This window comes from Diabrotica undecimpunctata, chromosome 7 (genome assembly GCF_040954645.1).
Source record: "Diabrotica undecimpunctata isolate CICGRU chromosome 7, icDiaUnde3, whole genome shotgun sequence".
In the NCBI taxonomy this organism is placed as follows: domain Eukaryota; kingdom Metazoa; phylum Arthropoda; class Insecta; order Coleoptera; family Chrysomelidae; genus Diabrotica; species Diabrotica undecimpunctata.
The window spans coordinates 48256493-48283615 of record NC_092809.1 but is presented as its reverse complement, the minus strand read 5'-3'; the positions used below and the strand labels follow the sequence as shown (position 1 = coordinate 48283615).

Here is a 27123-nt window from a genome sequence, read left to right as displayed (position 1 = left end):
TAATCAGTTCAATGGGTACTCCCCCCGGTCCTGGAGCCTTTCCATTTTTCATAGCGTTGGCGTGTTTTTTAATTTCTTCTGGTGTTATTTCAGTTTCTTCGCGGTAGGAAATATCATATTTTTGGTAGCCAATATCTTGGAATTATGTTCGATCTTCTGTCAGCATTTGTTCATAATATTCGACCCATAATTCTGGGGCTATTAGAGTTAGTATAGAAGCTTCGCTTTAAAAATAAATAAATCCCATTTTATGTAATAAAGTATGGTTTCATTTTTGGTATACTTACTTAATAAATTATTTGTGCCATCTATACATATGAACCAATTCAGAATTACCTGTTATTTGATCTTTAACTATTTTATATTCAATATTATTCCATATTATGATATCTGAATGGTTGCTGAATGTTGTTGCAATTGATACTAATAATTAGGAAACCAGTTATAGCTGCTACGTTTGTATGACTCTCGAGTAATATCTAAACTTATTATTAGATATATACTAGATTACAATCTAGTGTAATCTATGTAATCTATACTAGATCACATAGAAGTTATGTAATCTAGTATAGGCTAATGTTTATTAATAATATTTCTTTTTGAAAGTGAACCAGCTCTGCAAATAGTATTAAACTAACTAGTGTGTAAGTGTAGTTAATGGAGCTTAAATTTCTAAAAGGTGGTGCGCTCGCCAAAATTTATACTGTCGACAGCGCTCTCGCCAAAACTTAAACTGTCGAAAACGCTCTCGCCAAACTGTGTAACTGTGATTTTTGTAAATTATAAATATTTATCCTTAAATTCTAAACTCCAAAATTATTTGTTAACCTGGTTAACAGTTAATCTGGTCCTGTATCTTTTTGACTACATTAACATTAACCGTTAATTAGTGCTATACATAGTCTGTCTAGAAAGATTGACTTTCAAGGTACAACGTATTTTATTAGTGTTGAGGTTGGCAGCGCCACCTAATACAAGGTGTAGCCCTTTTAGGGCGAAATACGTATAAGCGGATACACAGACGCACTATACGTGAAATCAAATTTTAACTGTCTTTTTTATCTTCTTTCTTTCTTTTAACATGTTTGATGTTTTTATTACATATTATTGTAAATAAACATAAATATTTGACAATTTTGCTTTTTGGTACAAATTCAAATGTCACTTTCTTTTTGTTTTGTGAGCTTTATTTTTGTTGCTAAACCAAATTTCAAATTATTTAATACACGCTGAAATACTTTGCCAGATACAGGATTATATAATACTAAATGTGTTTTATATTGAATTTGAGTTCAGGTAATTACAAGGATCTGTGAATGATTTCTGCATTATACTATAAGTATGTTTTATTATCTGTTGTTGACTTATTGAGCTTGGCTACATTTTGACAGTCATTATCGTCATGATCGTTATGGAATAAAAATTCCATAGCCCTTTCACTCAGCTTGGGCATATTTTGACAGCTTGTTTGTTGCAAACATCTTACTCATAGATAAATAATATAGTATATACAGAATTTTACTTTTAACAGTCCAAGTATAATTAGTGTTGCAGACTTTTTGTATTAAAACAAGAAGAATGATCCTCAGTAATAAAAGAATAATACTCAAGGGACTAAATCAATTTAAAATGGATTGTTTATATGCTGATTATAGGAAGTCTGATTTGAAATTTCTTTGTATGACTGAGAAGTGGTCAGCAGATGGCGAGGTGATTCATTACAGTTTTCCAAATTTTAAAATTGGGAATTCTTTTAGTAGATGCCAATATAAATCTAGTGGCTAGCGTTGCAGTCTGGGCAAGGGATGATATTAAGATTAGTTCCATTTTACTATATCAGTACTGTGTTGAAAAAGACTATGTGGGCTGAAGCGGCATTAAAGTTCACACCGTCAATCAACGAACACACACAATTTTAATATGCTACAGATTTCCTAAAGGTAAATTTGATGTATTATATGAAAAACTTAATCTTATTTTGAATTCAAATTTTAAACCAAATCAATTCATATTTCTAACAGGCGATTTTAATGTAAATTCCATGACACTAAATAATTCACACAGATTTTCTGGTCTTCTAGCATCTTATGGATTGTCTCACAGGAACTTTACACCTACAAGGTCGACTTCCACATGGGGAAATATTTTAGATCAGGTATGTGCAAATTGCGATGATTGTGCAGTGGCGGATCCAAGGGGGGTCACGGGGGTCATGACCCCTCCCAAACAAAATTAAATGTCAATTAAATAATCCTAAAAAATAATTTAAAACCCATCAACCCTATAAGTAGGAAGTCAAGAGTTAAAATGATTCAAACTCATTTATTCTAGGGGTAAGTGTAGAATTATTATGCGGAAGCCTTTTTACATTGCTCTTTAAAAAAATCAACAATTCCGAATATAGTAATACTTTGACTACCCAATGTACATGTCATGACTTTTCGCACGAAATCAGCACATTTTTATTTTGTATTAGGTATTTCTTATCTTCAGTTTTGCCTACGAATTGGTTGTTTGTAATTTGAATATTTATTATAATTGTTGAGACTGTGCTACATTTTATAATTTGTCTATAATAAATATCAAAGTAAATATTGTTGTTGCATTAGCTCTGTCTGATACGTTAGTGGATATAAATAAAGGTTCTGGGGGCTGCTATTCAAGGTATTTGTTAAACTCGTTGGGTTGAAAGGCATGAAGGTCATCTTCAGTTTCAGGGCGAATTAATCATCAAAATATACAACGCTCTTGAAACGATTTCTACGTAGAAGGACAGTAAAATGTCAGCTGATGCATTTTCAATAATGCAAACTATTAGGAGCCCAGAATTTCTCATTTCAGTAGTTTGTTAGTTTGTCTTAGTGATATTTTAGGTATAACTGTATCACTTAGTCGTCTTCTTCAATCACCAAAATTAAATTTGAATCTATAGATAGAGACCATAGAGGACATTAAATGCATTTTTCAAAATAAAAGATTTAGAGTAAGTGGGGATCCCGAATTAACGCGCAGTTGCGATTTGTCATTTTGACGGCACATCACCAGTTAAGGGTTAAGACTTAACAAATTTCAGAAATTTGTTGCGTTTTCGAGCGATATATTTTGAATTACCACGTGTAGAAAATCACAATACGTCAAATTGACGGCACATCACAATTCACGTAACTATTTCAATAAATTGTGCAATATAAAAATGGCCAGTTCACGCAAGAAAATAAAAGTGAGTGATGCAGATTTTAATAAAATTGCATTTCAATTGTATAACGAATGTGACAGTAACCTTTTTATAAACAAAAGTTATTAATATGAAATAATTCTAATTTTTGGGCAGGTTATCAAAAAATTGTTTTGCTTCGTCACCACAGAATCGTTTTAAATCTTATAAGCATTTAAATTTTTTAGCCGAGATTGGTATCAAACCTAAAAATAATGTTGTTTAATAATATTATTCCAAGATATTAATATTTTTTTTTATACCTGAATAAGAATACGGAGGAAGTTCAAATTCATTTTTTAGTAGCACAAGTCCCTTTCGCTTACTTTTTTCTTTCCTTCACTATTGCAGACTTCCATGCTCCATTATAGGACACCCTGTAATATATTAGTCTACCATGTTCTTGATGTATTTCTAATTCTCGAATTGGACGGGAATTAAAAGGACATTTCTTCAAATAATCTGTTTTAGTATTAAAAAAATTCGTTCATGCTCGAAAATAGGATTGATCTATTTCCACAACGTCAAATGGCGATGGTTTTGCACGAGCACTTCTAAAAATTTCAACCCAATCTAAAGGAATCTCAGCTCGTTGTTTTGAGTTTATTAAGCCCATATTTTTATCCGGTTCCATGTAGAAATGCCCACGAACAGGGAAAGTAACTTTAACATAATCAAGTCTACGTGTAATGTGGACAATATAATGCAAAAACCGAAACATGGTGAAATTTTTATTTTGCCCCCCACACGAGTCGCAGAATATTTCAAGCGATCTTACTTGTAGGTGCATTGAGAAAATTCCATAGAAAGTCATTCAGCATTGAGCATAAATCGTCGCTTCCCTTTTTGCCAATTGTTTCCGGGTAAATGTAAACACACTTTTTGCTGTAGATAGAATGTGAATATTAAAGGCATAGACGTTCAGCTAATCCTATAGTAAACATCGTTTGTTGTTATGTTTGAGACTCTGAGATTTTTCCCAAAGTCGAGACAAATAGCTTCGTGAGTCACAGATGTTCGACTTTTTTTTCTTCGCAGTCCTTTTTCTACTGTAAAATACCTCAGCCTTTCTTTTGTGTACATCATTTTGTATCGTAAGCTGGCGTATTTCCTTTTGCAAGCGTTAATTTTGAGCAAGATCGAAACTGTTTAAAACATCAGACTGAAGAGATTTTATTTTTATATGAAACTCATCATAGGAACTACATGTATCGGTTATGGGATATCCAAAGGCTAGGTTAAATTTTGAATCAAATACTGTTCTGTAAGACTCGTAAGATATTTTCATAGAAGGGTTCAACTCGCAAAACATTTTGAACATCTTTTTTATGTTTAAGTTTTCAGGTAAGTATAATTTTTTACTATCATTCACACTGTAGTGGCTTTTCCTGCCTTTAAATGTTCGTATATTGTTGCAAGAACGTGGGATTCCAATTTTCTAGGATGGTTTTTATTTTCTCTCCTTTTATCTTCAGGAGCGACTCCGGTCATTTTTAGTGAATTTTGTAATATCTCTAATTTTTTCGTCTTTATTCCATGAATAGACATAAAAGCTTGTCTACAAATATTTATTTCTTTTAAGCTATTATTAGAGGTAAAACGTACCCTGTAAGAATATGCAGCACTTCTCAAATTTGCTTCGTTTTCATCTTTCCTAGGCCTTCTTCGGCGAATAGGAAGTACTGTAATCAATCCACATAAATATGAGTTCTGCTCATTAATAGAAGTCATTGTGTTAAAATTCTAGAGTACAGTTTTTCTTGCTTCTTCAGGCACATTTTGAAAACATTGTTTACGACAATTACAGGTAGCACCTACCTCGTGACTCTGCAGTCTAATTTTGTTCATGACATCTCTCATTCTGCCGTGCTTTTTCCTCTTTTTTTATTAATTCTGTCTAGGCACTACTTCATTCTCATTTCCACTACTATTTTTTTCTGTATTAATTGTTATTTTTCAAATCACTTGGAGAACAATGAAAACACTAGCTACACCGACGAACCTAACTCTAAACTGCACGTAATATATCAACGTCTATCAGCTGTTATATGGACTTTACCCTTTTAGGACCTGCCTGATGAGAACTTGCCCCCTATTGGCGGTATATGCCTAAATTATATTTAGCACTTCACGGGAACTAAGCGCTTTTAGGACGCGTAACAAGCCGCTGGCCACTTCTACGTTAAAATTGCTACAAGATGGCACCACTAGATCTATTTATGAAAAACTGCGACTTGTCCCCTTTTAGACCTGCACCCTTCATATGTAATTGACTAGTTGCTCCGGAGAATATGGCCATGAGGTGTTGAGACTGCCTCCTTATCACTGTGAATTTAACGCAATAGAATTAATTTGGACAAATTGCAAGTCATATTACAATAAGTATATTGGTAGATGGGCATGGGAATTCTGATCAGAGAACTACGAACACAGTGTGTTCGTAGTTCTCTGTTCTAATACTGCTATTTTAAATATGAAGAATAAGGCACTGAAACAATGTAATGCAGATATTTGCAGACATGTGTCAGACATACTAATGAAATTATCAAAAAATGGTATATCCGAGACAAGAGTATGGTGAATGTTAACATTCAACCAATTATAATAAATCCTGGTGATATCTCAGATTCAGACAGTGACGAGAATTAAAATACATGAGTTTCTATTTCGGTTAGCAGTTTATTGTTATATAGTTACTCAATCTTTTATTTCAGTCTTGTTTGGTACTTTCTCTAAGAATATGCTATGGTATGGAGCGTTATCTATTATAATTATTAGGAATGGTTCAGACAAATTTTTTAATATTTGATTTTTAACTCGTTCGCTACCAAGCGTCCCATATAAGAGCCACTCACAATTTTCTGCTGGACTGCCGTCTCAAATATGAGCCATTAGCAATATTACTATTTTATTCGATTTCCGTTGTACCCGTCTACTGTAAAGGTTTCATATTTTTCAGTGATCTATAGTAAGGTCTGGCTCGTGATTGTGCCGGATGGTCTCTCAGTCACTAACCAATTTCATTTGTAACTGCCGACAAACAACACTTGTTGTGCTGCTCTATTTTATTGATTGAAATCGCTGTTTTGGTGTTTATATGCAAGTAAGTATTTTATTTTATTACTGACTCCTTATTTTGTAGTCTTAATAGTAATGTAACCGGCTAATTACCTACGTAAAATGTGTAAAAGTGAGGTTATATTTTAGAAAGTACTGTGGTGCGTTATGACTGTGTTGTATGTATTTATATCTATTTGTGAGTCAAAACTGTTTCCTAAAATTTCAATATTGAAAATGGTTTATATTGTTTCTTTACAAATAATTGTATATACAGGGTATGTCATAACTCAAGCTCGGATTTATAGGCAACAAAAATTGAAGAAAAAGGCGCCTATATAGGCAAAGATTTTTATTAAAAAAGGCAGGAATATTAACATTTAGGCAAAATATAGGTAATAAAGGAATATAACTTATTATTTATTGTACAAAGTGAATTAACGTAATATTAACTTAAGGCAGGTATATTTACACATCATAATCATAACATTAGTATAAATAAACTAGTAACTAAATAACTGTAAATTAATAATTAAACATTGTAACCACTTAAAATTTTATCATTAATAGAAACAACTAAATGTTTTTCAATATTTTCGGTCTTAAAACTATGTCTTCGATCACTTAAAATTAATTTGTACATTGAAAACGAACGTTCGACATCGACAGATGTAATTGGAGCATATTTCAGAGCGGATAATAAATCTGGCATAATTTGAAATTCCTCGGAAAATGTCCCATTCAAAACTTTAGCAACATTAGATAAAAACGAAAAACCTTCGTTCTTGTCGAAAACATATTTCATTTTTTTTTTAAATTAATTGACCGTTACTTCCAGGCGCCGATTTAATTTTCGTCTTTAAATTATCTATTAATTTTACTGACTCACATAAATTTATCTCTTGTTTTTCTAATAAGGTAATTGTGGTAACTATTAATTTATAATTGTCATTGATATAAGCGAGTTCCTGTTTCAATTTGGGATTTTTTAATATTTTTTTTGCTTCTCGCATGGCTTCGGAAATATCATCCTCAAAATCTGACATAACTAATTCTATTTCATTGCAGTGTTCAAAGTAAAAAAAACTGCTTCGAGCCAGGTTCCCCACCTTGTAATTACTGGTTTAGGTGGTAAAGGGACACCGGGAAGTCTTTCTTTATATATTTGCACCCTCAACGGAGCCTTTACAAAAACTTTTTTCATAAAATTTATAAAATTATTTACCAACGGAAACAGATTTCTTATTTCTTCAGCAATTCTATTTACCCCATGGGCTACACAATTGCAATGAATTAAATTAGGATAAAAAATCTTTAAATTAACAGCAGCTTTTAATATATATGCCGCAGCATCTGAAAGCATTAAAACTATTTTATTCACTGGTATAGCGTTACGTAAAAAGAGGTTTGTTAAACTATCTTGTATAAATCGACTTCTTGTTAAATTGTTTGTTTTCTCCAATTCTTTAACGGCAACTAAATAAGGTTTTTTCGCAAATTTTTCGTTCAAAATTCCAATCATTAAATTAGCTATATACCTGCCGCATACATCTGTCGTTTCATCCACGATAATATACAAAAAATTGCCCTCTAGCTCCCGCTTAATTTTTGAAATACATTCCACATAACATTTTTCCACAGTATGTTTTCTCAATGTACTCTCGTCCGGTAAAGATTTATTAAGATATTTTTCGAAAAAGCATTTAAAACTAGGGTTATTAACTTTATATAGAGGAATGTTGGATGCAATCATCATCTGGCATAAATCAAATTTAAATGCGTCTTCCTCCTGTTTTTTTGAACTGCTTAACCTATCCCGCAGAGATATTTGGGCTAACTTAGAGGAATTTAATTTTTCCAAATTACGTTTATGAAGTGGGGTTCCACAATGCTGGTCAATAAAGTACTTTTTTCTACTTGAAATCTGAGAATTAAAAAAAAAATAATTAGAATTCTAAAACCGCTTTAGAATTTAGTTATGTTGTGGGACAAGAAAAAAAGAGAAAAAATAAAACTTACCGATTTGCCGCATGGTTTACAAAATGCTCCATCTCCTTCTAGAGAAAGTTCCGAATAAGGTGCGATCCATAGCCTTAATTTAGATGTCATCTTTTCACACAAATGTCTAAAACGTTTTAAAACCTGTTCTTTGCTTTTCAGTATACGCAACAAAACTAAACTAGGATATAGCAATTTGTGACTAAACTCTGATACAGTAACCGACTGTACAACTGATAATTGATAATAAACTAATAAAGCTTAGGGATTTCCAAAATAGTTAACCCTCAAGTCTCTATCAGGTACATTTTCCTAGAAATCTGTTATATAAACAAACCATTGATATTTTATTATTGACCCAAAATTTTATTATAGAATGGTTTAGTAATAGAATAATATCATGGGTAGTACCATGAAATTTTAAAAAAGGCACAAATAGGCGGAATTTACGAAAAAAGGCAAAAAGTGCAAAAAACAATTATAATAGGCAAAAAACGCATTTTGCCTATAATCCGAGCTTTAGTCATAACTAACTACATATATACTCAATATACTACTTACATTATGTTAATAAATATGGGTTGCAACTATTCTTTTTTGATATTGTTGTTTTAAATTTTACAATACCACCTTTTTATCACATTTAATGATCCGTTAAAATTTTTTAAGTATTTTTTCAATCTGTTTTATATAATTTTTTTCTTATAATTACGATTTTGCATACTTTCATTTATGTTGCACTTAAAGTAAAGCAGTACCTAATATTAGAATTTTATTTCAGATTTTCTGAAATATGTCACGCTTCAAGAAGAAGCTGATAAAATAATGGCTGAAGACAACGATGAAGTTTTGGCATGTACTTCTGAGGAAATACCGGAAGCTTACTCGGATTCAGGAAGTAGTTATGCACATTCATTACCAAATAGCTCAAGCGCTGAAGACCTCAACTCGTCTGATGATGAAAGTGTAAATAATGAAGATACTGCTGAAGATGTTGAGGAGGAAGTCGAGAGAAATCCTGATGGTGGTACAAATGGAAACGACGACGAGTGGGTAGATATCAACAGTGAACCCGCATTGTTTAAATTTACAGAGCAAGCTGGTATACAAATTAATATCCCAACCACGAGTACTGCAGAAGAAATATTTGCATTAATATTTGACCAATCATTGAAGGAACAAATAATATGCGAGTGGATAAATTTACGTGCCGATATATTCAGGCGTAATTTGACAAGGTATTCGACAATGAAACATTGGACACCAGTCGATACTAATGAGCTGTGTACATTTCTTGGTTTATGCATACTAATGGTAACATTAGTATGCCCAGCATTAAAAATTATTGGAGTACAAATGTTTTATAATACTTTCATCCACTTTTTGGAAATACAATGTCTAGAAATCGCTTCGAATCTATCCTTAGATGTCTGTGTTTTTACAAAGGAGCTGATGACAAAACTTCACGTTTTCACAGCTGTTGAATCACATCACCCAAAATATACAGAGTATTTTCTATCTCGATGCTAATCTCTCACTGGATGAAGCATTATTACTTTGGCGTGGGACACTTCTATTTCGTCAGTATATTCCAAATAAAAGTGCCAAACACGGAATTAAATTATACGAACTCTGTACTCCAGATGGATTTGTGCTAGAAATTCTAATTTATTCGGGCAAAAGGACAGTTTCTCAAGAGACTAGTCTGTGCACCCTTAATAAAGCCATTTTCATTACCAGCATGAAGAATAATATATCTACAAAAAAAAAATTATTTCAACACCTTCATGTTTTCAATATGATTACGTTTATATTATGATGAATAACATTTCCAGGAGCAAAAACATTTCCAGGAGCAGAATGAGGAAGCGATCACCAGCTCTTGATGGCTGATTACAGAATACGTTTCAAGAACATACGCAAAGCTTCTCCCCGTTCTTTTAGGCTAACGGACCCCGAATTAGCTACCTTTAAAGAGAGAATTGAACCAGCACTAACCAAAATAGAGAACAATCAGGCAGAACAAAGTGTGGATGAAGCCTGGACAGATATTAAAGAAACCATCGTAACAACAGTGAACCAATGTCGCCAACCATCTATAAATAATAGCATTAAACCGTGGATCAGCAGAAACACGTGGAAAGTGATTGAACAAAGAAAGCAACTTAAAGTAGGCCCCTGTGATCAACAGACATATAAAGCTCTCTCCAGAGATATTCAACGAAGATGCCGAAAAGACAAACAAGAATACATCTCTGAAATCTGTCAAGAAATAGAAAATCACGGATATCGAAATGAAACCAAAGACCTCTTCCGGAAAGTGAAAATTCTTGCGAGAGAATTTAAACCCAAGAACTATGCAATAGAGGACAAACATGGTATTATCATAAGTGATATCTACAGAGTGTTGGAAACATGGAAAAACTATTGTTCAGAGCTCTACAGGGAAGAACACGTAAATCTAGGCCACACTTCAGCCCTCGAAAACATCGCATACAACCCTGAACCTGAAATTCTGCTGTCCGAGATTGAAGAAGCTGTAACTCACCTCAAGAAGAATAAATCCCCTGGCTGCGATGATATCACGGGAGAGCTCCTTCAGAACATGGGAGACAAAGGATGTTACATAATGTGGAAACTTTGTAATAAAATTTGGAGATGCGGAAAGTGGCCCAGAGAATGGCGCACATCATTGTGCATACCAATCCATAAAAAAGGAACAACTACAAAGTGTAGTAATTATCGTACCATCTCACTGATTTCCCATCCAAGCAAAATATTACTAAGAATCATTAAACGCCGTTTGCAACAATACTTAGACAAACAAATTCCCCAAGAACAAGCAGGCTTTGTCAAAGGGAAGGGTACGAGAGAGCAAATCCTTAATATGCGGCAGCTCATAGAAAAGGCCCGCGAATTTAAAATTCCAATAATAATCTGTTTTCTAGACTACCAAAAGGCATTTGATTGTGTGAAGTGGGAAGTTCTCTGGACAGTTCTTCATGAGATGGGAGTTCCAGATCATTTGGCAATATTAATTAAAAACTTATACGAAGATAACTCAGTTAAAATAAGAATTGAAAACCAGCAATCTGATACCTTCAAAACCAGCAGAGGTGTACGACAAGGGTGCATACTATCTCCAGACCTGTTCAATTTATATGGAGAATACATAATGAGGAACGCACTCGATGGATGGAGAGGCGGCATCTCCATTGCAGGAAAAAAGATCTCAAACTTAAGATTCGCAGACGATACAACACTGATAGCAACATCTGAAGAGGAGATGTCGAGACTGATAAAGAGAGTAGAAACCGAAAGCAACAAGTGTGGGCTCAAGATTAATAATCAGAAAACAAAAATCATGATTGTGGACCACGCGAATATCCTCCAAACAACAGGCGCCCTAAATCAATTCGAGAAAGTAGACGAGTTCACGTATCTAGGATCTTCCTTAAGCAATGCAGCCTCCTCCCATACGGAAATTCGCAGAAGAATAGGGATGGCCAAGAACGCGATGAGTCGACTGTCAAAAATATGGAAGTACCGCTCTTTATCCAAAAAAACTCAAAATGAGACTGGTACGGACACTCATTTTTTCAATCTTCAGTTACGGTGCCGAAACATGGACAATAAAATCAGAGGATAGGAAAAGGATTGACGCATTCGAAATGTGGTGCTGGAGACGAATGCTACGCGTCTCGTGGACGGAGCACAGATCCAATCAGTCGATTCTCGAAGAGCTAAACATTCAGACCAGACTCTCCTCTCAGTGTCTTGCAAATGTTTTAAAGTTTTTTGGCCACATTGCGAGAAGAGACAATGACAACTTAGAAAGACTAATTCTGTGCGGAAACGTAGAAGGACGTAGAGGCAGAGGACGCTCACCTATCCGATGGTCAGATCAAGTACAGAAAGCCACTGGAGAGACGTTTTCAGAGTCCATGAGAGCAGCCCAAAATCGCAAGAGATGGAGAGAATTGACAGCCCGCATTGTAGGAAATCACGATCCTCAGCAATGAGGAAACGACGAGAGAGAGAGATGATGAATATAAATATATTACGGTGTTCCATCAGTTTTAATAGATTTTACACATATTTTATTCTCATCTTGCCATAAGCGACATATAGATCTATAGATCAAGTTTAATCTATAAAAACAAACTTGTACAGTTCTTCATGTTTATATTTTTTATATAACCTCAAAGATTCTGCTCTCTTCACGGCAATATGAGATTGTTTTATCAGTCCTCGCTTTGGATCATCTTTTAGCCATTTAAAACCAATGTCTTTCAGTACAATATTGAGTGACATACGATAACCACTAAACAGATCTTTTTCCTTCAATTGAATCCATAAATTGGCCAAAGGCACATGAGTGATAAAAGGAAGAGTTGTAATTCTGACTTTTTGGGTCGCCAGACAAAGACGAGTATTAGTAAGATTGTAGTGTTGATAACTCAATTTATGAAAAATTTGCACTTGTGTCACTGTTTCCCTAAAGGTGCGATATATTAAAAATATTAATTGTTTTTTATGTAATTAACTCGATTATTTTGTATTTCTCAACATTAGGTAATATTAAATCTTCTTAACAATATTAACTTTGTTGTTGTGACTTTTTTTAAATTTATTTATTACCGTTCTATATTTATGTTAATACTAGTAATAGTCGGTATGAGGTTTGAGCTGTTTAATGTTAAGTCCATCAATCTCCTCAATAGTGAAAAAGAATAAACACTTCGATAGAAAAAAAGAGTGTGTGTACTTAGTACGCACGTAAGAAGTTATTCTTTTATTATATGATTTCAACGAAATAAATATATGTTACACAGTTTATTTGTATTTTTTTTTAATATTAAACTAATTTTAATACATATTATTTTCCAAAAAAGTCCTTAGAATATTACCAATAATTAAAAAAAAAGTCAGGCAACCACATGAGGTACGGAACCACAGCTACGTGGTTTAGTAGCGGTCACCCATCCAAATCGTAACCGCGTTGGACTTTGCTGCTATGTGACAATAGAATAAAATTGATACAAAATTAATTATTTTGGCAGATTGTACAAATAATATTAAGATTACTTTTAATCTTCTTTTCATCATATTTGTATTAATCCTATTCCCGACGAATACTAATCAAAATACACAAAAATTATAATAAATAATATATTTACTAAATTTAACTTTATAAAATACACCCACCGGAATAATAGATATTTCGTAATTATTACATTGACAGTAGTAAGTATCTACACATCGACGTAAGTTTCATTTAATATTTTGATTTAACTTTTTAATATTTTTGTACGCCATTAGGACACAGGTTATTATTTGTATATTACCTACCTAATTTATGCCGTACAAATATGTTTGACCAAAAAGTCCCCCAGTTGTAAGGTTATCTTACCTGTGACTCACCTGTACCAATAATATTGACGGCATAGTCTCCGAAGTTGTTATTACATATTCTGTTGTTTTATGCGTGATTCATACTGGGTCAAATGACCCATTAAATATTTCCCCTCGGCTTAGTTCTATGTTATACACTCTCTCTCATTTGGGATATTCTTCATTTTTGTACTAATACTAATAATTTTATTTAAAATTATGTTAAATAATAAAACTTTGAACTTTGAACATAAACTGTCCTGTTCACTACTAGAGGTAAGCACTATTCAGAAAACTCTCGCATTTGGCATTAGGAATGCAGAGAAGCAAAGGAGTTGGTCACACCGACCAAAATTCTGTCTTTATTTTATTTGTAATTTATAAAAAATATATTAAATAGGTAAATAAATAATAAACAAATTTAATATGAAGGTTTTTTAATAGAAAAATACAATAAAAATAAATCTCCTTACAATTTTACAAATCTATATACAATTAAGTACCAATAGGGGTTACATTTTTATACAAAAATTTATTATATAAGAGATACAACAGTGTCACAAAACACTACATCGCTAAAAATTGGTCACTTGGGAGAAAAATTGAGAAATCAATGCTCATAATACGATACAATTGACTAATACCTTCCACGACTTCGATAAAATATATCTAATAAACAAGTCTATACATTGAACAATTCGGTATTTGTTGAAAAGCTAACTAATAGTCACTGTTATATGTATGAAGGATACATTTTTGGTATATTTCAGTTATACAATTTATATATACACTAGAATATCATCTCTGCTCGTTGAGAAAATTTATAAATATAACAACAAAGGTAACCGCCTTAACGACCACGTATCAAGAATTTATCATTAATAAATATTTTTTATAAAAGTGCAATCTGTGATTATTTTAATATCCACCTGCAATCGGCTCTAGTCACCTAATTACTCTGAATGCAAGGTGAATAAACGCCAATTACAAAAGTGTGATTACATTAAGTTTTAATTTGTCTGTAACATTTTTTATTTGACAACCTGAAGGCCGAAAAGTAAAATGAAAGTAAATAGTAAGCTACTTCAGACAAATTATCGAAAATATGGCGAAACAAGCATTAAAAGCTTATCAACGTAATTTTAATGATGACTTTTGACACAATTTTGGAGTTTATCACTTTTGGCGCCTTTTTGACGGTTTTAAATTTTTTTGCTTACTTGACACTGCTAATGTAATAATTTTATTTCCATCGCTTTTTAGAAGAACGTCGAAACAGCTATATAACAAGTATTAAAAACCTGTCAAAGTAATTGTACTGATTTCTTGCAGACATTTCACAAGATTTTGTGGTTAATTTCTCACTTATTTGACACGTTTGAAATTTTGCGTTGTTCCAGGCGCCGTTTTGACTGTTTTAAGAATTTTTTACTTTTGCTAAGATTGTTTGGAGCTGCTAATCTAACTTTACTTCGTCGCTATGGTTGGAGTTTTTACATTAATAGTCAAAGAGCCCTGATGTTGCTTAAAGTCTGCTAGTGTGTCAGATAGTAGGTAAGCCCCAAAAAAGCGATGAAAGATATCACGAACATTGAAAAAGCGACACAACATGAATTAAAAAAACTGTCAACGTAATTTTACTGATTTTTTTATGGCATTTAACAAGCTTTTGGCTGTGATTTGTTTCTTTTTGATCGTTTTTCGTTTGTTTACGTCGCTTTTTAAGACAATACTCATCAAAATGCTGGTAACCTTTTCGGGGCTGATTTTTTGCGAACATTTGACCTACTTTTGACGTTTTCCGTGACTTGCTGCTTTTCCTAGACGATTTTTTGGAACTTCTTTTTTGGTGTCATTTTGACGCTACTTCGCAATTTTTAACCCTTACTAATCGCTAATTTTTCTTTGCTTATTTGAAGCTGTTAACTTACTGGTTTCTTGTCGCTTTTTATGCGTGATCTTAAGCGCCACGATTGTAATGACACTAACTGTAAATTACACCGAAAAAGTGAAGATAAACATAAAAAACTTTAAAAAATATATTAAAAGCTTGCCTGGGACTCTTTTTTGTCGTTTTTTCGATGTGCCCGACGTTTTCTGTCGCTTTTCGCGGATTGTCGAAGTTTTTTCTGCTTTTTCTTCGGTCTTATGACAATTTTTCGACGTTACTTTGTAGCTAGTGATAATCATAACATCAACAAAACGACATACACCATATAAAACTGTATTTTCTGAATAAAACCACTTAGGTATGTAAAAATTCGTGTGACAAATATTGTAACGAATATACAAACGCGACGACACTGAGGGAACAGTACTGGTTTGGGCAAGTAAGTTGGTAGTGTAGTCTATTATGACAGAATAGTCCAGGACGGTCAAAAGCAAACGAAAAAATAAGATTTAAGTCGATTTTCAAACAAACATAGAACTATATAAGGTAGAGTTCCAAAGTTAGTGGCAGTGCGTCAAGTTGTGTGTGGTAAAAAAGTAATTAATATTAAGCATTTTGATAACAACTGTAATTTTGTCTAAATTATTCCAATGAAATTCAGTATTTGCAAGTGTTTCGTTCCCATTAATGTGTTTTGCGCGACGTTTTTTGGAACAATGGCAAGAAAACATTGACGCTCAGCTCAGCTCAGCTTTTCTGAACGACTGACTGTCTTGGTAGCCTTAACGATTTGAATAAATACAATTACATTGTTCTGGGTTAAGTGTCAGTATAACTCTCAGAGTTGACTTCGCAGCCGTTCATAATAGTTCTCCGGCTCATAGTTGGCGTAAGGTGTGAGTTACCTTTAAATCTTTTTATACAGTCCCTAGAAAACGCCATATGAATTGTTAACTGAAATATACCTAAACATTTATCAATTTAAAAAATACATCTAAACACGATATTATTATTCATTTTATTTAGAATGCATTAGTGATCATTTTATTTCCACAAAATGTTTAATAACAAAGATAGTTTTGTTTAAAATTGCAAAATGGCACCAATCTAATACTTCATTTTTCAAAAGCTAATGAGTGCGATATTAATAAATTACGCGAACGGAAATTATTAAACACTCTGTGGATCAATATTCAGCACCTTTTGGTTTATCAGACGAAATACCCACTTCTACATAATGCATATTGTTACCACTATCTATACGCAATTTCTAGATGTTTCGTTCGTCCTATACGATTTATGATACAGTGAATTAATTGCTGCATTTATACGATGTTAAAATGGGTCTATACTGTCAGGATTTTTTACCGCGTGAGTGAGACAGAAATTCCACACAAGCGCACAGGCCAATTCATCCGTACCAATATCGTATTGTATAAACCAACCACGATGTACCACAGTGTACGTAGTTGCTACATTTGAGGTGCATATTCCAACAATTAATGCTATGTATTTCTGGAAATAATCATATTACAAACAATTATTACAGCAACGTTTTTGTTGAAGATTATTTCAATAATTATTAATGATATTTGACATGTATGTTGGCAATAAGTATATGATTCGAGTGATAAATGATGCATTGGTGCACTTAATTGAAAATTATCCTCGTGAAGGACTGCATTGATCCGTGATTTGTAAAGACAGAAATATAACCTCTTTATACAATTTCTAGTTGACTACTACTTTTCTTGACATGTTTTATTACATCACTCAAGATCCCAAACAAATGAGAAGTCCACTTTGCTTAGAAATATTTCTTACAATCACACTTCTTAGCGGAATCAAAGCAAAAATTAAAGCAGTTATCGATGGCGAGGACCTCGCACTATGGAAAGCCAAAACTATCTGTCAGCTTAGCAATTAATGGGTATTACAACGCAAACATTTTTAACCAACTAGGAAAACCAAAGAACAAATGATTTACAAAAGAAAAATCCTAATTAAGAGAAACAATGAATTTACTGAATAAAATATAATGAAAAAAATAAATATAAATGTTTTAAACAATATCCCGTATTAGTCAGATTTAGCTTCTTTTAAAAGAAAGGTTAAGAAATATTTACAAAAATTATGTGGCAAAGCAAAAGAATATATTCTAGGAAATAGAAAATTACAAAGACAAAAAAAAATTTATAAAATATTAAAAAAAAACTAAATATTACACTAACAGGAATCAGTTAGTGTAATATTTAATGTAAGAAACAGTTGAGAAATGCAACCAAAAAAGAACATACAATTCTAAGACAATTAAAGTTTTGATTTTTTAGATATAAAAGGTTTGTTTGAAATTACTAACTCCTTCGATAGATGGCAGAACGTGAGAACGAATGGTTTTGACGACTGTCATCCAATCTAAGACGGTTTTTCGTAATAATAAACGGCAATTCGCAGTATTTTTTGCTGCAACGTGACTACTGACGAAATGGAGAGGAAATACTAGTTTATACACTGGAGAAAAAGCGACTTTGGTCCATTGACGAAGACCATCTAATTGTTCGGAAAAGTGATAGCCTCTTTTTTTTGCAGTACACAAAAGTTATTATTGACAATGACTACTTCAAAAAGAATACAAGACTGAGTTCTACTATGCTGATCTAGTGGGCCGTTTACAATTCAAAGCAAAGACGACCAGGTTTGTTACAAAAAAATTTTCTACCATCCACAAAACGAATGCGCCCACAAGGCGGCCGTTGCACAGGCAAAATTACACCAATTGATATATGAATTGAGCGACCTGCCACCGTATTCTGCAGGTTTAGCTCTATAGCCGAAACTTGACACTATTTTGAGAAGCTCGAGAAAAATTACTTTTGGTTAAGATTAAAAATCTGTAAAACCATCCTGCCAAGTGTATTCAGTAAAAAGTGGGCTATGTTGAAACATAAATGAGAATAATAATAAAATTCCTGTTTTCTTACGTAGGTTAGTATATTGTTACATCACTATTTCTTTGACATATTATGAGATTGGATCCATAATCGAGGAATAATGAAGAAGAAAATGAAGTAAGAAGTAATAATAGAAAAATAATCACAAACTAAAGATATAAAGGGCTGAATTAGTCCAACCAAATAGTGCATTTAGTGCCAATAGCCGTATAACAACAAGGGTATTATGTGACAAGGTCAAGGTATGTGTCAAATGATATAACACTTAACTAGTGAAATAATTGAAGAGCATTCTCCAATTTAGATAGTAAAAGTTTCCTGAGATCATCGAGAAAAACCGCTTGGTCGGTTTTTCTCCATGATCTTTTCATCGATGATGTCCGTTCAATTAAATCATTTATAATATTCATTATTTCCTTCAAATCAGAAACATAGAAGTTTTTCTGCCAATTACAATTATCGTACACAATGCACTAAAGCTGAAAGCATAAATTTTCGCTAATATTATTTATTCTGCTTCGAAAGAAGCAATTTTAATAAAAAAAAATTGAAAATTAGATGATTCTAATTTAAAGTACCACACGTAATGTGATGATGAAAGAGTATTTTGTGCTTTTATCACAGATGTTATTTGTTTCTTGGATTATTTGTCATAAACAGCTCACAAATATACAAATTTTTATAGTATAAAACAATTGTTTTATATCAGATTTTTCACTGAAACGCCTAAGCCATTTTAGTAATAACATTAAGATATTTAGATACTTAACAGTAAAATATGTAGTAGAAACATAGAGTATTCATGTATTCGTTATTTAATATCTGCAAAGTTGGTGTCTACCTCCGGTGCTATGTTGGTTTGCTACATTATGGTCAAGATGGAGTAATATTCATATCTACCAGTCCTTATACACCATCTTGTTGATGACAGTAGTTCTTGTTACATTTAATAAGTAAGTAACTTGTATTTTGAGCATTCTATATAAACAGGTCCCTCACAGATATTTTTTAAATCTTTAATTTATCGACACACTTAGCTTGTATAGTTGTCAGCTAAGAACTTTCGTTTAGTAGAATATTATTGTTTGTTTGTATGTTTTGTGAGACTTTATCGATTTTTCATGATAAGTTGTTTATACCATATATTTTATGCTTTATAATTTTTTAGGTTATGTTAGGTTAGGATACATTTATGGCCCTCGCAGATCATCCCCTGAATATCTCCATATTATGGTTCTACATATACCTTTACTGTAGCTTCTTTTGCTCCATTTCTTTCATTTTCTGGTTTTTCATTATTAACAGACCTATTTAACTCTAATCGTTCCTTTGTGTAACAAAAATTTAACTTAGCTGTCTTCAACATCACTACTTGACCCAACTCAGAAATTTTCAGTGAAAAACCCGACGCGCGCATCAAAATATACAGTATTAAAAACCTGACAAAGTTTTGAAATATCAAATACTTGTACAATAAAAAAAATTACAGTTTATATTTGCCCTTGGAGTTTTTTCCTGGTGTGTCCTTTTCTTCAGACTTTTTGGGACGTAAAATAAAGTTTAGGTTGTACTGTGTATTCACTGCGTAGTATACGTTGGAATTCGAAGGAAGAACCATTTCTGAAACAAGAGAAGCATATTAATTTTTGATATTTCAAAATAACACTTCTGAAAAATGATGTAGAAATATTTTGATAAGATCATATCAGTCACAACATAAATTAGTTACAGGAATCGGTACTAAATTACGTTTTCACAAACCGAGAAAGCACTGAGATCTAAAAACGCCCAGATTGTGTCAGCAAAAGAGATAACAAATCAAAATTGGGCACTAACATCAAAAATTTTCGCGACTGCCCTGCCCATATAGTCAGCATTAAGGTGATAAAATGAACATCATGGCATAAGAAAAGCAGCAATGTAATATATTAGAATATAGTGCCAATGAGTATATTAGTGAAGTGATCTAAGGATTCATGATACTAAGGCCCCGGAATAATTCTGATAAACTCCCCAGAAATTAAGTCAAAAGCTCGACGACTCGATCTAATCCGTAAATTTAAGCGAGTTTAATTTTAATTGTAAACTGATATTCATTTTCCCCTTACCTTTTTCTGGTAAAACTTGAGCTAGAGTATACTGGTCCGGATTCCCCTCCAATCCTAGTTTGTACATGGCATTTCTGATCACTTGAGGCGTCCTTTCATTATTACTTAACATTATACTTTTATACAACACTATACCGTCCGTTTCCACACTGTCCGTTTCGTAAGTTACTTTAATGATGTAAAAGTCTGGATTACTTTTCTGCGACTGGTTGCTTAACGTCCCCGAACTATTATGGTTTAAAGGTACCTGTACAAAATAAACTTTTATTAGATACGTATGTATGTAAATAGTATAAAAATTATATATTTTCATTTAGTACAAGCCGTTTTTACCAAATTTATAACCTTTTACAATGTCATTTGTGCACCATATAGGACAACATAAAAAATCTTAAATACATACGGTTCGAAGGATCAATTTATAAAAATCAACCGAGAAAATGCTGGGCGGTCATAGGGCGATGTAAACAGTTTGTTATTCTTTTAGTTCAAAACTTTTATAATTTATTTTTCTTAAAAATATAAAAAATTATAAGTTATGAATTATCCCATGTAACCGTTAAATTATTAAAACCTAGTTTTATATTTTGACAAGTAAAAACATAAAATATAAAGGTAACTTATACTACAGTACATGAAGCCGAACAACTAGCCCAGGACAGAGAAGGATGGAGAGAAATAGTGAAAAAACTGTAAAGGCCTGATGGAGTCACCACATCTCAAAAGGGATTAGGACTGAGGAGGAGGATACTACAGTAGCAGTATAGAAATCAGTGATGTGACTATTAAAGTTGAATCCTGTATTACTTTTGTATGTGTACAATACAGTACCTCGTCAAATTGTTTAAATGTTGTACGTAATCGAAGATTATATCTGGTCACTAATGGCTTCTGCAAAATTTGTGCCTATTGGCATTGATGCCAATTGACGTGAAGTTGACTTATGTCCCAGTCTTGTATGGGAAGTAAATTATGGATCTTAAAAAATTTTGGAACAGAACTTTAGTATCTTTAACTCCTATATAATACTTATGATATTAATACTTACTGAAGACTTTAGTTAAAGTGACTACACGGTTAAGTTCTTACAAGATTCTGGTATAGAGTTTATAAATATATTAAAAGAACTACACACAAACTACTACTTCGACTCGAAGGACCATGTTAGAATTAGTAGGCAATAGTTCGTAGAGGACCATGTTCGAACTTAGCCAGATCGCAATACTTAAATGTATAGAAAGAGATTCGATCAAATAGTATATCGTATACATCGTACCATATGTTCTATCTATACTTTTTATAAAAGTGACAATACAAGTTAAATTGAATCAATACTTGGTAAAGTTTTAAAACTAAAAATAGAGTTTATCACAAATAGAGATTAACCAAATATCCTAGTCTTTATTGAGTTTTTAGTGGTGCAAAACCACCTACCCGTACGGTCATTTTTGTTATTTACCGGCACCTAATATTGTGAGGTTTACGTGATTGCCGATTGTCAAGGAGACAAGACTGTAGGATTGTTTTAACAATAACTCGAAATATTTAATGTTATGGCTAAAAAAAATTGTTAAGGGCGTCAGTGACAAAGAAAGCAACAGCATAACAAAAAACAGCAATATTTAGAGGTTGACTGTTTCTGGATTTTAAAAACAAGACAAATTTGTGGTTAAATATATATAAAAAGAGGAGAAACAGTTTATCGAAGTTTGCTTAAATTGTACTAAAAGCTCGATGGTGTAGAGTCCGTTTAATTTTATCTATATAACCTATAACCTTTCAAATTCACAAGGAAAACGTAAATTTCCTGTAGTCGGCTGAATACCATATATCATAATTTGTGCAACATTTATACTAAAAAGTCCTTTATAAAAGGTATATTTATTTAAAAGAACCCTTATGGGCTAACGTTTTAAAGCCACTAAATATATAAGTGAAAACCCTTTAAATGTTATTTAATTGCTCTTAGATTACATGGTTGCTGATAATTAAGTACGATGTTAAAATTTTAGTAGATTCACTTCATCACAATGTAACTTCTCAACGAGGGTTACTGGTTCGGAGATTTAGTCCGTGTGTTCCGAAAACGTTCTGTGATTTAGCCCGTATGGGTTCTTTTAAATAAAATTTTCGTATAAAAACTGGAAAAACATATTTTCTATAATATTTTATTTATAAATAAATATAAAAGGCTTTAACTCACCTGAAGTTTATTATTTGCACTGCCCGAATGCGAGCTATTTAGTGACACATCCAAAGAAGGTAACGACGAATTACTACTCGAATTCGACATCTGCGAAGGGCTCAATTTTCTATCTAAACTGTTATGCGGCGAACTCGGCGTGCTGTCGATGTCGCAGTAAAACTGCGAGCTATTGCTACTCGAAGTACTCGCTATCGAATCATTCTTCTGGTGTCCCGATGTTCGCTTCTTAACTTTAGCGTTGTTAGAACTGGATGGTTCTATTTGACAGCTGAGCTGGTAGGCATCTCGATCGTCTAGGACTAGAATGGTGTCGAACCATCGGTCGAAGGCTGGATCTTCCGTGAAATGGTAAGCATTTGCAGCACCTAGAAATAAAATACAATGCTAATACGATACTCTATTTAGCATATCACTGGTATATTCCCAAAAAGTTTTGGTATGTTGACAAAAGTAGAAAGAATTTACATCAAGGGTGGCCAACTCGCGGCCCGCTGGGTGTTTAATTGTAAAGCGTATACACACATTGTTTTCTCTTAATGTACAGAAATCACCAAAAGATCATTCCCTTTGTGTCGTTCGTATCATATCTCATGTAAAAAAGTATCTCAGTACGGATGACTTAACTATCGTGACAATTTCTATAATATAATCGTTTTAACAATAATAATGTTAAGCTGATTTTAAAAAGTGGGCCGCCGATCTGCGCGAGTGGATAGCCGTGAGCTCATTAGTCGTATTGCGTGAGCACAACCGCCATTCTGTAACAAGCTTGCGATTTATTCTGACTTGCGATCGCTTCCACTGTGTTATCGCCGGGTGACTTTTACACACACATTAATAACAATACTTGCTATAGAAGTTGTTATAACCAAATGCTCTGTCCAAGAATAACTTTTATTTGTAACCAAATATTAATCTATGATATTTTTTGTTCGAAAGTTATGTAATAATGTCATTTTACTGTACTAAAGAAGAGAAGAATCAAAGAAGAACTGAGCTATTTTTTCGTGGAATTTAAAACAAAAGCCCATATGCTTGATATGCAATAATTCTGTTTCTGTCTTAAAAAAATGTAACAGTAAACAGCATTACAAGACTTAACATTAAACAGCATTACAAGACTTCAACAAGACCAAGTAAATGTATTAAAAAGAAAACTTTCTGCACAACAGCAGGTATTTACCAGAGCAGCTCAAGAGTGTGTATACTAATAAAAACTAGTTATGCAGTAGCCACGATACTGGTACAAAATCGAAGCCAAATTCTGATGGTAAACTATTTAAGAAATGTTTAAAGAGTGTCGTTGACATTCTGTGACCATGAAAGAAAACGGATTTCTCAGAAATAAACCTGTCTCGTGAAAATATTATGAGGCGTGATTATATAGCATATTTTATGCTATATGCTCTAGCATTGGATGAAAGTACAGATTTAACAGATACCGCCCAAGTGGCAATTTTTATCAGGGGTGGTGATGTCCATTTCAACATAACAGAATAATAAGCGGCACAGTATCCGCTGAAACGCACTGACGACGTCTGAAAAGGCATAGAATATAAAAAGGAGAAGAAGACCTATCGCCCATGTATCAAATTTAAAGACTCTATCTAGGACTTCCTCTACAAGAAAATAAGACATAAAAATATGAGAAGACGAATACATATTTCCCCAAATTCAATAAGGTCCATCTTTTGACCAAATAGAACCTATGGACCTAGTTTCAAGTCTCCACGAGTTTTTTTTATTGAAAAAGAAAAGATTTAAGAATACAAGAAGAAAACTAACTGTTGATGCAGATTTAACAGACTTTTTTATAAAGAAAAAAACCTATTATCTCCAAATTAAACCAGAACTTAGCCAAATTTACTAAAAAAAAAGAAAAGATTAAGAATATAAGAAGAAAAAGAACTATTGATCCAGATGCAACATGGTTTTTATTTACTGATGAAAAGACCTATTGACTCTAAACTCAATAGAGTTCTTCTTTATATCAAAAAGAACCTATGTAATAAGTTTAAAGACTGTAGGACTTCCTGGTCAAGAAAAAAGGCATAAAAATATAAAAAAACAAACACATATTGCCCCAAATTCAATAGGTTAATTGTTTGACCAAATAGAACTTATGGGTCAAATTTCAAGTCTCTAGGACCTTTCCTCCAAGAAAAGGGAAAGGCTTAAGGATATGACAAGAATAATAACTACTGATCCAGATTTAAACGGCTTTTTTACAAAGTAAAAAATCTATTATCTCCCAATTCAACAGGGTTCTTCTTTTGACCAAGGGGAACCTATGAACCGAGTTTCTAATACTCTTCCTTCAGGAAAAAGAAGAAACATGAGAATATACAAAGACAAAGAAGAGCCACGAGCCCACAATCAACAGGTTTTTTTTTATAAAAGAGCTATTGACTCAAATTCAATACGGTTTTTCTTATGACCAAGAGGAACCAAGAAGAACCTATAAACCAAGTTTTCAAGATTTAGCTAAATTAAAACTATTTACTTCAAGAAAAAGAAAAGGCTTAAGCATATGAGAAGATAAAGAATTATTGATACAGATTTAACAGGGTTTATATCCTTACCCTTAGGTAAGAGAGGACCGGGAAGAAGACGCATTTCCTGGCTTCAAAATTTGCGAAAGTGGTATAACACGACTACCACTGAACTGTTCCGCGCTGCAATAAGCAAAGTGAAGATAGCCGTGATGATCGCCAACGTCCGAAACGGATAGGCACTTTAAGAAGAAGAAGAAGAAGATATCCTTACACCAAGAGGAATCTATGCTCCCATTATTTTAATACTTTTAGATCTTTTTTTTTTAAGAACATACAAATATGAAAAAAATACCTATTATTTCAAATTCAATGGGATTCTTCCATGCACTAATGGAAACCCATGTAGCATGTTTCAACACCCTGGGACTTTAACTTTAAGAAGACCTTTAAGAGCAAACCGGTAAGAAGGAAAATAACATATTGATCCAGATTCAACACGCTATTTACTAGAATAGTAAGACTTATGGAACAAAGAAATAATAAGCCGGAGACAGGATTCTGTCTCCGGCTTCTGTACGCAATGTAGCTATTTTTCAATAATTTTAAAGTGTTTGTTTGTCCTTGTGTAGTGTAGTGTGTTGTACAATTATATGTTTATGACATTTTATTCTTGTCGGATAGGCTGCAATTGATGAAATGCCCCTGAAGATGATCTAGGGATCGAAAGTACTTGGGCAAGATTAAATTAAACTGTGCTCGATATATGCCTTTTATTTGATCAAAGTTCATTTATCCGAGCATTCAACCTTATATCTACAGAAATAATAAACAAAAAATAAAAAGTTGTGCATTTTTTTACAAACCTTGTAACAATTTAATCTGAGCTAGCACCTCGAACTCCTTCCTTCTCTTGTCGAAATTGATCAGCCCCTCTACTATGGTGTCCGGTATGGCAGTGTCTATCATAGTGAGATCCGTAAGGAACGTCCCCAAATAAGGAATGGTGCCAAAAGAGATGTTAGCTACGTGATGATTTTGCTTTTGGAAAACTTTCTGCAAATGTTTGTCATTTTCTCCGAATGTATCTGCGAATTTAGCAGTACCTTCGCGCATGAGTAGTTCTCGTTGAGTCATTTGGTTGTTGTCTTCGCTGAATATTCGAGCCAATTCGTCGAAAAGTTCGATTTTGTCTTTTGGTATTGACTGCCATGTTCTCTGTAGCCTAAAATATAACAGAATGGATATTATACGTACACAACAATAAAAGTAACAATAACGTCAAACAATCATCAAATTTGGCCTTATCTTTGTAATGCAGTACTGAAAACATAAAAATAAATATATTTTAGAGAAACAATACATGCATACTCGTTGTTCAGTGAGCTCTCACCGAGATAAGTTGCTTTCTCGCTTGCTCATTCTCTGTAAAATTTAAGTATATCATTTTTTAGTTCCCTCTGGTATGTGAGTTTGTCTGCTCCCAATATAGTAATTTCTCTCGTTGGTAGTATATTTATAGTTTAAAAGCATCGCGTGAGTCAAAAAGTTTTCACAATTCACAATTCCCATTTTTCGCAAAGTTTGTATTCCCTATCATTAACAATCCTGTTGTTTTGTATATATTTTATTGTAAATAATTTACTTGCTGTTGTTTTAAAATTAAAACGAATTTGGTCCTTTCATTTCTACAATTCCTATTGAATGCTTGGTTTCCTTAAGAATGTGAAATACTGTGCCAATTCGTCAAATTGTTCGATGGATAACAGTCATTCTATTAAAATAATCCTTAAGTCTACAGTCACAGCAAGT

General features: G+C 33.0%; 1 protein-coding gene across 8 annotated transcripts in view; it reads right to left on the bottom strand.

Annotated features, from left to right (window-relative positions):
• Nucleotides 1–16595: 16595 nt before the first annotated feature.
• Rgl (Ral guanine nucleotide dissociation stimulator-like) overlaps nucleotides 16596–27123 on the bottom strand; it is a 325958-nt gene continuing 315430 nt past the window's right edge. For all 8 annotated transcript variants that reach the window (XM_072537244.1, XM_072537245.1, XM_072537238.1 and 5 more), the window contains exons 7-10: nucleotides 26178–26536; nucleotides 22817–23184; nucleotides 20614–20860; nucleotides 16596–20125 (exon numbers count right to left, since the gene is read on the bottom strand). In XM_072537244.1, coding sequence (XP_072393345.1) covers nucleotides 19989–20125; nucleotides 20614–20860; nucleotides 22817–23184; nucleotides 26178–26536 — 1111 coding nt within the window. In that variant the 3' untranslated portion in view covers nucleotides 16596–19988. The remainder of the gene's footprint in view (nucleotides 20126–20613; nucleotides 20861–22816; nucleotides 23185–26177; nucleotides 26537–27123) is intronic.